Below are 13,105 nucleotides of genomic sequence, written 5' to 3'. Positions count from 1 at the left end.
TAGGGACCTGATGGCAAACTGCCAGTGATAGCAAGGACTTGGCTGGGAGGCCACCACGGCCCTGAGCCTGGCAGCTAGGTATAAAGTGGTGGCAGGCCTAGGACAGGAGCACCTGATCAGACCAGGCTGGGGTGGGGGAGGGGAGAGAAGGGAGATTTTGGAAGCATCAAGGTCAGAGTGCCTGAGACCATCTCAGTGGTGAGTCCACGGCTCTTGGTTATTCAGTCTGAGCTCAGGAGAGATGCAGACACTGGCCAGCAACAGAGAAGGAACAGAAGACAGTCGGGAGGGCAGGGCTGAAGCAGAGGCCTGAGGGAGACCTAGAACTCATGACACTTTGGGGGATGGGAAGTGGGGAGTCCACGAAGGAGCCCGAGGAGAGGCCAGAGGGAGCTGGCATGTGCAATGCCTCAGCACAAAGGACATTGCTAGAACATGGAACAGTCAGTGGCCTGATGTGGAGGGGCAGGTAAAACGCAAACCGAAAACATCCACTGATTTACTTAAAAAAATGCTTAAACAAGCAATCCACAATCACTGCAGAAAAAATGTGAACAAAAAGCAAAAGAAGGAAGAAATTAACTATTTCCTAATCACACAGCTAACATTCTGATGTCCACTTTCCTACCTGAGTGTGTGTGAATATTCTTAATGCAAAAAAATGGGACTGTGTCCCTTGGACCGCCCTTCTCACATGGCCATGCCATGTCTCTGCTTCAACCCTTGCAGCTCCAAATATCACTTGCACAACTGCCCGGGACTCTGGGGGATGCAGACCCTGACAGGTGACTCAACCCCTGCTGGCACAGAAATATGCCTCCTTCTACATCCCTCTCCGTGCTCTGACACTTTCCCTTGAAAGGGAGTCCCCAAAATGAAAATGGCTGGCTCAGAGGGTTACCAAATTGTCTTCTAGAAAGGCTTTCCCAACAGGGAACAAGATGCTGACACTGAACCTTGGCAGGTTCCAGTGGTACCATGACAGACAGGCCCCAGCCCAAAATTCTGATTCAGGGGTTACAGTCCAGGGCCAAGAATGGCCTAGTATCAGACTCTGAGACACAATGGTTCTCAGGTTCATGCTCATGGTAAACCAAATAGAATGGACACGCCTCTTTGCTGCCCCCAACAGAGGAGCTCTCTGCACCACTGCCTGCACTGCCCAGCCTAGGTCCCTCCATGGAAGCTGGATATTCCTGTTAGAGGCCTGGGGCCATGTGGACTAGGTGGGTGGAACACTGCAGGTGGGAGCTGTGGCCCCGCCTACCTTAATCATGTCATCCATGATGTGGACATCAAAGCCTTCACAGTCACCACAGGGGCTCCGGATCCGCCACAGGTCCTGTGGGAAGGTGCAGCCCTCATTGACACCTGCCCACGTGGGGAGAAGTGTGTGGCCATGCACAGGTTCTGTGTGACAGCGCACCAATGCCCACACCCACCCAGGGATATGGAAGTGTGGTGACAAGAGCAAGAAGGGTCAGTGACGTCGGGCTGAGGGCTGTGCCAGTCTCAAACCTGGGGCACACCTTGCTGCTCCTGTGTACCTGGAAGGGACCTCTGAGGCTGAAGGGACTCAGAGATACCCAGACCCAGATGACCCTTCACATCTGCAAGGTCTCACATGACCCACGTCCCGTCCTACGATCCAGAGTAACCTGGCTGGGGTTTCTCACTCCCTGTCCATCCTGAACATCATTTCTTTGGGAAGAAATTGGCAAACCAGTTCTCAGGGCTCTGTGAACAGAGTGTGGGGGCTACGGGAGGGAGGAGACCAGAAGTGCTCTCAGGCCAGTCAGCTGCTCATCCTCTGTCACAGGGACATGTGTCTGGGACCATGTGTCACTTTCCATGTTCCCTCTTTGGCCATGAAAACCAGAATTCATGTGGAAATCTGATCATGTAAATAACACAGAAGAAATGCCCAGTGATTTAAGTGATGGAGCCACTAGGTTACCAACAGATAAAACTATACTTATCAAAGAAATATCAAACGAGGTTCACTTTTTTCAGGTTAAAAGCATTTCAAAATCCTTTCAAAAAAATTCCTTTCCCAAAATGACTTTGTTACTGGTTCGGCTTTGATGAGAAAATTAAAATGAAGCTTTTGAATTTTTTCTTGCATAAAGAAGCTGACTCCATCTCAAAATGCTTTCAACTGGAGCCTCAGCTCTTAATGAGAGCAGAGCAAGCTGCAGAGCATGTCTTCTGAAACTCTTCATTTATATTTTTTAATTATTCTGATAAGCCATAATTATAAAATGACAACACACAGCCATTTCCATTCCATATGCCAAATTGCTGCAATTTTACAAAAGCAATCCTCTGCCAGTCAACTCCTCAGTGTGTTGATACAGAAAAGCAGAGGCCCAATTCATGAAGGCCCAAGTTGCTCCATCTGCACCAAGGTCTCTGCAAGAAAATAAGGTCCCCCACCCCAGCTCCCACCCTGTCTGCAAAAACCTCTAGGTGGCCTACCCTGAATTCCACGACCACAGCATGCAGCGAGGCAGCCTGGGGAAGCACCACAGCACCAGGGCCCAGGTGCTGGTCCACGGCAGTCCGAACATACCAGAAGTACAGGTTGTGCCATGGCAGCAAGCTGGTGGTGAAGAACGGCTCGCCGAGGAGAAGAGAGACCTAGTTGTAGGGAAGCAGCAGGGCCAAGGCATCAGAAGGCTTCGGCCGAGGAGTGAGGGGCAGGCCTCAAGCTTCACGGGAAGCATGGGAGTAACAGGCCATTAGTTCACTGACTCACACACTCAGTCAACAAACAAGCATGCCTGGTCTGCACCTGCTCTGGAGAACACAAAGATGAGAACAGACATGGGCCCTGCCCTCGGGACACAGAGTGGAAGGGGGGCAGACAAGGCATGGGCTTGCCTCGCAGAGTGTGTGAGCACCGGCTGACAGAGGCAAGGAGGGGGCACATGGAGGCCCCCCAAAGGAAAGAGCAGAAGGCTGGGTTCCCAGCTAGCAACCTGCGAATGACCACTCAGACCTTACCATGACAGCTGCCAGGGCTGGTCTAAGTGGCTCCTTCACTAGGCTCTGGGCACCACAAAAGTGGGGATGTTGGCAGCATGGCATCCCCAGCACCCAGCAAGGTGCCTGGCCCAGAGCAGACGGTCAGTGAGTGAGTGCTGAGTATATGAACAGATGCACACACAGGGGTCAAAACAGCAAGAGAGCGGGGATTCCAGCTGGAGAGCTGGGCAGAGACAAAGGCACAGGTGTGAGCAGGAGCAAGGCCCTACTGGGAGCTGGTGAGACGGTAACGGGTGAGGCCAGAGAGGTGGCAAGGAACCAGGTCACCCAAAGGCAGCTGACCACAGGGTAAGGGGGCCAGATTCTGCCCTAGAGGCAAGAGGGCTCACTAAAAGCCTCAATGTGAAGAAATGAGCTTTAGGAAGAGCCCTCTGATGACCATGGAATATGTGGGGAGACCCCAGGCAGGGAGGGGGAACGGGCAGTGACTGGGAGAGTGCTGCACCCATCCAGGCAAGGAGCAGGGAGCGTGCAGAAGCACGGATGGGAGACGCAGCAGACAGGGGGAGACAGAGTGCCTGGGTCTGGGCCCAAGCAGACAGGCATCAAGGGAGGAGCCGCCCGAGCTGACACCTGGGTTTCTGGCTGGCATGGTGAAGACGCCAAAGGAAACACCGAAGACAGAAAAGGGCTGGCACCCAGTACCCCGCCCAAAAGTCAGGGTGAGAATGCCCGCTTTCACCCCTGCTATTCACCATGCCAGTGGCCTGAGTCCAGCCAGTGCACCTGTACCAATGGCTTACAAAGCTCAAATATCTTTTTAAGCCTCATTTATGAGGGGAAAAAACATGCAGCTTGCACATGTTCACAGAAGCATCATTCAAGGGAGCCAAAAAGTAGAAACAGTCAAAATGTCATTCAGCCAATAAATGGATAAGTAACAGGTAGTACATCCATACACTGGGATATCAGCAATGAAAAGAAATGAGTACTGACTGGTGCTACAAAGTGGATGAACCTTAAAAGCCAGTCCCATAAAGACCACATATTATATGATTCCGTTTATGGGAAATGTCCAGAACTGGCAAACCCACAGGGACAGAGAGTGGACTAGAGCTTGCCTAGGCCTGGGAGGATGAGACAAACAGGGAGTTCTGTGAGCCACTTTAACAAATTAAGAGAACCTAAATGGGGAGGTCGTTGGAACCTCTAATCTGTAGCCAGTGTGTCAGAAGCACAGGTAACAGCCTGGGGGTGGAGGACAGTCTTATAGGACGGAGCCCTTAACCTAGGAATCCTGAGCTGACTCCTGGCGGATAGCATCAGAACTGAGCTCATGGACACCCTGCTGGCATTCGAGAATTGCTTGGTATCAGGTATGGGGAGCTCCCCTCCCCCATCACACACACACTGGAATCAGACCCGGGAACCCAAGAGGAGTTGTCATGTGGAATACAATGGCTATAATAAAAAAGACAGATACCAAGTGTTGTTACAGATACAGAGAAACCAGAACCCTCATACACTATTGGTTAAACAAAAACACCACACAACTCAGCAACTCCAAAGCCTATGCATCTACCTAAGAGAACCTACCTTAGAACTAATGTTACTGTGATAAACACACATCCTCACAAAGATTTATATACCCATGTTCCCAAGAGCGTTATTCCTCAGAGCCAAAAGATGGAAACAATTCAAATATCCCCCAACAGGTGAGTAAACAAAATGCAGCATGTTCATACACCGCAACACTGTCGAACATCAGCAAACTACGGACCCATTCTACAACATGGACGGGCCTTCTAATCGTCATGCCCAGTGAAAGAAGCTCAGTGCAAAGGCCAACATCTTGTATGATTCCACTTATAGGAAATGTCCAGAAAAGACAAATTTATAGAGACAGACCCCAGATCAGTGATTGCCTGGGGACTGGGGGCTCAGTGATAAAAATGTTCTAAAACTAGAATGTGTGATAGTTACATAATTCTACAAACACAAAAAGTCAATGAATTGCACATTTGAAACAGATTAATTTTATGTTAGGTCAACTACACCTAAATAAAGCTGTTAAAAAAAAACATTGGCAAGAAAGATGACAGGTTCCAGCCTGAAGGGCCTGTGGGATATGCAAGGAGGGACAGCCCAGCTGGCGGCTGGACACGGGGGATTTGCAGACCTAGCTTTGATGGATAAAGAGTCCCACAGGGGAAGGGATGTTACTACCCAGAGAGGAGACGAGAGGGAGAGGAAAGCATGGACAAGGAGAGGGCACCAAGGACCATCCCGAGGGGAGAACTGCGTGTTTAGGAGCGGGGGGGTCCCTGGGTGGAAAGGTTCCAGGATGCCAGTGAGATGAGCCTACAGGGAGACCACACTTAGAAACTTAGATGTTACTAAGAGTTTGCAGGTTTGTCAGGAGCAGCTGAGGAGGCGCACACACAGGGACACACGCACAGCCAACTGCGGCAGGACAACATGAGTGGGACGGCATGAGCAGGAGGGTGGGTGAGGAAGGGAGGGTCGTGAAGGGGAAAGGCAGAGAGGACACCATTTGCTGCTCAATCCCAGCAGAACCACCAGAAGGAGCAGGGACCAGGCAGAGCCCAGAGCAGTCTAAGCATAGTGCTCATCAGGCATCTCTGCAGACAGCCCCCAGGCCCTCAACAGTGGGGGTCCTGAGCTGCTGTCAGGCAGGCCCGGAGAAGAGGGGCAGTGGGGCCGGAGCAGGGCCAGCGCAAATGCATAGCTCTCGCCACTCACCTTTCTACCCTCCAAGTCTGCAGGTGTTAAAGATTCAGGCCGTTTCTCTATTATATTAATTTTGTCTTCCAAGTGGTTAGCTTTGAAGATCTTAAAGAGAAAACAATAAAGGTATTGTTTTTGTCCAGAAAAACTATCTCAAAAGTGTTTTATCTGTTTGCACTTTTCTGGCCCAGTAATTCTACAGCAACACTTTTATCTGCTTTGTGAAAACTCTCCCCTCCAGGGGTACCCTGTGCACCAAGGATAAGACAACTAACAAAATGTTGTTAACAGCAGAAGAAATTTCTCTTCCAGGCATATCAGCAGACTTAGCAATAGGCTTGTAGATCTGGGGAAGATGGGCTATCTTTCAGAGAGGAACCCAAAATCAATCACCCACAACACGGGGAAACACCATCATGGAACCAACCAGTCAGGCCAGCCTGTGGGCAGTGACTCCTGGGAGCTGCTGTCTCAGAAACAAACAATAAACTCAGTTGTATCACCATAAAGATTTTTGTTTTTTTTTAGTTTTACATGAAGTGAGGAGAAAAACCTATACTTCTTCAGCCACAAAAAACCGAGTAGAGTCCAAATGTTTGCTGCTATTCAGTGACAGCCCTAGAGGATGCCCAGGCCAGCTCTCAACTGTACCAAGAGCTCTCTCTGACAGCTGCTCCTTCTCCCAGTCCCCGTGGTACAGAAAATGGTTCAAAGAAATCAGTCCCAGACCCAGAAAGGCAGTCTCCACAGGTCCCTTCATGATTTTGGTAACAATTACCACTTACTTTTTTCATCAGTCTTTGAGAAGCTGCTGAACTCTCTATTGTAAATACCTAAAAAGAATGCCATGCTATTAGTCACAGGAGATTCACTTAACAGAGAAAGAAATTAAAGATGAAAATACAACAAGATCATTCTGAGGCAGAGACACACCCCATCAACTCTATCTGTGCTCATTACCCCCGGGACAGCAAGTATGGTCTGCACTGACCCCAGCAAGGGAACAGACCTAGACATGGGAGCTGGAGCTGCAGGGCAACAGCTACCACCTGACTCCTGTCCACATGCAGAGGCTATAAGCCCCGGAACCAAACAGGCTGCATACACGGCTGCTGCACTTGCAAACTGCTTGTCAAAGAACAGAGTGCCTAGATCACAGAACACCCTAACTCAAGAGCCACCCACAGCAAGCTGGCAGAAAGGCACACAGTACCTGCTGTGCCCCTAGGTGATAGGCCAGCATGGAGAGCAGACTGCCATCGCTGACACACAGGCAGACACTGTCTGGCTTCAGCACCTACAGGAAGAGAGCAACCTCAGCACAGGTTTTCTTATAGTTCTGTCAAGAAATTCTTGTTGGCAAAGTGACAAATGTTTCCCTTCCCCTGACTCCACTAATCCACTCTGTGAGCATTCGATCTGGTTGCCCCCGACCACCACCCATGCATCACGCCTGCCTCCCAGTAGTAACCAGCCTCCATCCTCAACATACCTAACTCACCTCTCCCTGCCCAGACGTCACCCTCAGGAAAGCCTCAAGCTATCCTAGCAGGCCCAGCTGAAGACTCGCCCCACTTGCCAGAGGCCTCTTCCCAGTCTATGACACCAGGCCTCTTCCCTGTCTGGTCACTGCAGAGATGGCTGTGGGCCTGTCAAGTGACTTGCCAAAGGCAAGTGACATGCCTTACAAGTCACAGACCCCACTGACAAAAGCTGAGAATAATTGGAACCCTCCCACCCCCCCTCCAAAATGCATGCTAGTACATACGTGTGCACGTTTCTGTATACAACTCCCAGGGGTCCAAGAGACCCCCCCTCCAAAGCCCACGTGTGGTCTCCAGGCTGAGAGATCCCTGCCTCTGGCAGCAGGGAGCAACGTTTTCAGGCAGGAAAATTTTATGACCAGACTTACATTTTAGAAAGTTTTAGAAAGGAGGCAGCAGAGGAATGGGTACCTTAATCCCCTGGGATCACCCACCAGAATTACTGGTGATCACAAACGCCAAGTGTCCAGAGGGATGAAGGCAGGGCCAGGTGGAGACTCTCACGGGGCAGCAGAAAACAAGCCCCCAGAAAGCCCAGTAAAGCTTCCTGGTTTTCTGCTTGAGTGGCCTACCCAACATCACCAGACCAGGGAGCACAGAAAACAAAACCAGCCAATCATAAGCAAGTAATGAGCTGGGGCCCCGGAAACAGGGGAAACAAACTCCTCCTTTCCCACAACCACCCAAGTGGCTAGACATTTACCGTCTTCAGGGCCTGGGCGTATTGATCAGTTCTGTCCTGATCATTGAGCTCTCCAAACCGAGGCCGGTTCCAGAGGAGGTGAGCCTGGCAGTCACACACAGGGCGTGCTGGGTGGACGCTCTCATTCCTTTCAAAGCTGGGCCAGGAGATGAACAGGCAGGCACAGGGCAATGAGCGTGGGGCATGGCACACAGACCTGCCGCAGTGAAACTGAGAGGGGCCAAAAGTAGCACACCCATGGCCCTATAGAGGGCGTGAGTCTAGGCACTGGCTCTCAAGTGGGCACTGGAGGTTGGAGGGCCCTCCAATTCAAGACTTCTCATGTATGTCTGTTCCAAACAGGGACCCCCGCAACCAGGGAAGCTTCTTTTAGGTACACACAAAATGTGATTGCTGATATATCCAGTCACAATCTTTTGCTCTTATTTTATCTGTTCAGATACAGATGTGTCCACTCATGTCTTGGCAAGGTCCTTAGGTGGGGAATTTACATACCACCCACAGCGTTACAGGCCCAGTGCCCCACCCCACAAAGCTCCAGGCACACCTGGCTTTCTGAAGGCTGTACCACACACAGTAGTCATCGTGGTGGGCTACCAGGCAGAGGGCTAAGCCCTGGATGACAGGCTCCTCTTGTGGCAGGAAGTATACACACTGCATCCAATGGTCCCGCCACTGAAACAGGGAACGAAGAATCAGTTGTCACCAAGCTGCAAAAAGAGCAATGCGTCTAATCCAAGAGCCAAAATCCAAGCAAAAATCAGTTGTAGGGAGACCACAATGTGTACTGCAGATGGCTTCTAGGAAAATCCTCAAGTCAGAGGGGCTTATATAACCTCAAAGTTTGCTGGAACACTGCTGGCTTTAGGAGGATACAATATGGGCCAGGGCAGTGGTCTTCAAGAGGGGTCAGGGGTGGGGACTCCAGCCCCAGCCCCATGCGCACACCTGTGTGCATGTGTGTGGAGAGAGATGGAAGGAGGGAGGGAGAAAGCAAATGAAGCAAATGTTAACAATCGGTGAATTGATTTAAGTAAGGAGCTGTTCATTTATTGGTGTTCATTTTCATTTGTTCTGTCGACTTAGAATTTTTCAAAATAAAAAGCTGGGAAATAGTATGAATGGTTACATTTTGTTCTTTTGGAATACCCTCAATTGTGGAACATGCTTTACAGTGGTCCAGAGTCAATGTTTAATAAGTTGTGTTGATCCTTTTTGATACTACAAAATATATATACAGGAGTCTATCTTCAGAAAAAAGCTATATTCACATACACGTTTATTACAGAATTATTTACACTAGGAAAAAACAGAGCCAACCCAAATGTCCAGCACTTCAGAAATGGATACATAAATAGACATTTAAAATGCTAAATACAAAGGCGATGGAGCAGCAGGACAGACCAGAAGCACTGACAAAAAGCCCACACATGTGGGGAAAAAACCAAAAGGAGTTCTTTGGGGTGGTAGGACCCTGGGTGACTTTTGATTCATTTTTATATAATGAGATTTATTACTCTTTTAATCCTTAAGCCTCTTTTATTTATTTATGTATTTACTTACTTACTTATTTATTTTGGTATAATTAATCTATTGTTTCAGGAACTAGGAAAACTCAGCCCCACTTCTCAGGAACACATGCTACCCTATCCAGCCTCGAGTTTAACCAAATGGCAGATGAATGACATTCCCATGTATGTAAGATTTGAACATAAAAGCTAGAAAATGAAAATATACCCAGATGATAAATTCTAGAAAAAAATAAATAGTAACAAGGAGGAAAAAAAATAGGTTCTCTAAAACCTGTTATTCATTCCTTACTATGCAAATTAATCTAAAGACAAGAGAAGCCTTCCCTGACCCTCAGTGCTCCCAGAGTGCCTCCCTGTCATCCTGTCTTTCCCACCTGCCAGCCTCCCAGGTCCTTGGCTAAAGAGCTGCTGACAGAACCCACTGTTCAAGGTGAGATGTGCTGGATGTATTTCAGACCAAGGGCAGTTCTGTGAAGTCACGGGGGAGATTCATTAGCAGCTCTTCAAATTCCTAACAGTCCAAAAGTCACTGCTGGAAGAGGAAGGTCACAAGCCCATGGTCAGGAGACCTGGGGCTGAGCACCCACCACTGCTGCCCAGACACCAGGCCCTGCTCCAATCCCCCTCCAGGCTAAGCCTCAGTTTGGGCATTATGTGGTTACTAGGCAAGTCGTCTTTGAGGACTCCAGGAGAAAACAGAGAAGCACTTTTAAGGTATGCAAATGAAAACTATCAATATTTTTATATTCTTATGCTAATTTTGTAACCATCACACTCCTAGAGAGGTTGTCCTAAGCAGTAAGTCAGGGAGCAGTTCCCCAAAAGAAGGTGAGCAAGCAGAGCCAAGCAAGTGGAGACAGGAGGACAGAATACACAGAGGATGATGCCCAGGGCTGCTGAGGAGGTAGAGGGGAGTTTGATTCCTAGGCCCTGAAGCACTTTCCCACTTTTTCCCTCGGAGTGTGTGTGCAGAGGAGTAGGTAACACATGCACATAAGAGAACATTCAGATAAGAAGGAGTAGAGAGGAGCCAAGATGGCAGCATGAGTAGGGCAGTGGTAATCTCCTCCCAAAACCATATATATTTTTGAAAATACAACAAATACAACTATTACTAAAAGAGAGACCAGTGGATACAGTACAACAACCAGGCTACATCTACATCTGCGAGAACTCAACACCTCATGAAGGGGGTAAGGTACAAGCTGTGGCTGGTGGGACCTGAGCATCCCCCCCACCCCAGCTCCCTTCAGAAATGGATACATTTCTGAAAGGAAAGGAATAAGAGCAGGGAGGGAGTGGAAGCCCAGGACTGCTAAACAACCAGCTCTAGTAATATGCACTGGGACTGCAGACACACATTGAATGGTGAGCTGGATATTAGGGAAATAGAAAAGTAAAATCTGCAAGCGGGTCCCTGCAGCCGGTGCCCCTGGAACAAAAGAAAAGTGAGTGCTTTTTGAAAGTCTTAAAGGGACAGTGACCCCACAGCTGGATGGAAGTGTCCCAGCACACTCAACCCAGCAGGCTGGGAATTCTGAGGAACTTCGGGCGCCCCAGCCCCTGGGTGGCAACAAACCCCTGAAGCCCCTCACAGTGATAGGCAGCCTGCTGGTTGTTCCCCGGCTGGCACAGCCCCAACACAGCAGCCGAGCAGCTGAGCAGTGGTGAAGCAGCTGGAGAGCGGCCGCGCCCACAGCAGCCACCCAGAATTTCCTCCCTGCACGCAGCTGCCTTGGGCAGGCAGAGGAAACTGGGGCAAAGGGGCACTGTTCTAGCAGGAGAGCACACCCGGCATGCCTGCCACTCCCTGCAGGGCTCTGGGCTACCCTGATGGTAACCTGCCCATGGCAGCTTAGGGGATTAATCCAGAGGCTGCTCAAGGTGTACAGGTAAACGGCATAGGCAGCAGAGAAGGGCAAGGCGACGAACAAGCAGGAAAGCACTTTGTTCTCCCAGCTGACACACGCTACCTGCCCACAACTACCTCTATCACCATGAAAATGCAGAAGAATTTGGTCCAGTCCAGAATTACCCAGACAACCCACAAGAGAGGGCCTGGGGAGATAAATTTAACCAATATTCCTGAAAAAGAATTCAAAGTAAAGGTCATAACCATGCTGATGGAACTGCAGAGAAACACGCATGAGCTAATGGATAAAGTTGGGAGGGAGAATACAGAAATAAAACAATCTCTGGAAGGACTTAAGAGAAGACTGGATGACATTCAAGAGGCAGTTAACGGAATAGAAATCAGAGAACAGGAACACAGAGAACCTGAAGCAGAGAGAGATAAAAGGATATCCAGGAATGAAACAATATTAAGACAACTGTGTGACCAATCCAAATGGAACAATCTCTGCATTATAGGGGTACCAGAAGAAGAAGAGAGAGAGAAAGGGATAGAAAGTGTCTTTGAAGAAATAATTGCTGAAAACTTCCCCAAACTGGGGGAGGAAATAGTCTCTCAGACCATGGAAGCCCACAGAACTCCCAACACAAGGGACTCAAGGCGGACAACACCAAGACATATAATAATTTAAATGGCAAAGATCAAAGACAAGGACAGAGTATTAAAGGCAGCCAGAGAGAGAAAAAAGGTCACCTACAAAGGAAAACCCATCAGGCTAACATCAGACTTCTCAACAGAAACCTTATAGGCCAGAAGAGAATGGCATGATATATTTAATGCAATGAAACAGAAGGGCCTTGAACCAAGAATATTGTATCCAGCACGATTATCATTCAAATATGAAGGAGGGATTAAACAATTCCCAGACAAGCAAAAGTAGAGGGAAAATGCCTCCCACAAGTGCCTTCTACAGGATATCTTACAGGGACTGCTCTAGATGCAAGCACTCCTAAGGCTAAATAGATGTCAACAGAGAAAATAAAATCACAACAAAGAAAGCAGACCAACCAAATACTAACTAAAGGCATAAAATAAAATCAACTACTCACAAAGGCAGTCAAAAGAAACACAAGAGTACAGAATAAAGCACCTAACATATAAAGAATGGAGGAGGAGGAATAAGAAGGGAGAGAAATAAAGGATCATCAGACGGTGTCTATAATAGCTTGATAAGAGAGTTAAGAAGCTACGCTTGAACCTTTGGTAACCACGAATCTAAAGCCTGCAATGGCAATAAGTACATATCTTTCAATAATCACCCTAAATGTAAATGGACTGAATGCACCAATCAAAAGACACAGAATAATAGAATGGATAAAAAAGCAAGACCCATCTATATGCTGCTTACAAGAGACACACCAAAAACCCAAAGACATACACAGACTAAAAGTCAAGGAATGGAAAAAGATATTTCATGCAAACAACAAGGAGAAAAAAGCAGGTGTTGCAATACTAGTATCAGACAAAATAGTCTTCAACACAAAGCAAGTAATAAGAGATAAAGAAGGACATTACATAATGATAAAGGGGTCAGTCCAACAAGAGGATATAACCATTATAAATATATATGCACCCAATACAGGAGCATCAACATATGTGAAACAAATACTAACAGAATTAAACGAGGAAATAGAATGCAGTGCATTTGTTCTAGGAGACTTTAACACACCACTCACTC

At 48.3% G+C, this 13,105-nt stretch overlaps 1 protein-coding gene across 7 annotated transcripts in view; it reads right to left on the bottom strand.

Annotated features, from left to right (window-relative positions):
* Positions 1–13,105, bottom strand: part of PRMT7 (protein arginine methyltransferase 7) — a 64,186-nt gene that overhangs the window by 3,125 nt on the left and 47,956 nt on the right. For all 7 annotated transcript variants that reach the window (XM_037025274.2, XM_037025277.2, XM_073225480.1 and 4 more), the window contains 7 exons: positions 8,531–8,658; positions 7,984–8,119; positions 6,950–7,033; positions 6,522–6,569; positions 5,752–5,841; positions 2,479–2,640; positions 1,268–1,342 (listed from right to left, as the gene is read on the bottom strand). In XM_037025274.2, coding sequence (XP_036881169.1) covers positions 1,268–1,342; positions 2,479–2,640; positions 5,752–5,841; positions 6,522–6,569; positions 6,950–7,033; positions 7,984–8,119; positions 8,531–8,658 — 723 coding nt within the window. The remainder of the gene's footprint in view (positions 1–1,267; positions 1,343–2,478; positions 2,641–5,751; positions 5,842–6,521; positions 6,570–6,949; positions 7,034–7,983; positions 8,120–8,530; positions 8,659–13,105) is intronic.

The sequence above is a fragment of the Manis javanica genome, chromosome 17 (assembly GCF_040802235.1).
Source record: "Manis javanica isolate MJ-LG chromosome 17, MJ_LKY, whole genome shotgun sequence".
NCBI classification, from domain to species: domain Eukaryota; kingdom Metazoa; phylum Chordata; class Mammalia; order Pholidota; family Manidae; genus Manis; species Manis javanica.
Note: the sequence above shows the minus strand (reverse complement) of the source record. Positions and strands in the feature narration are given on the sequence as shown.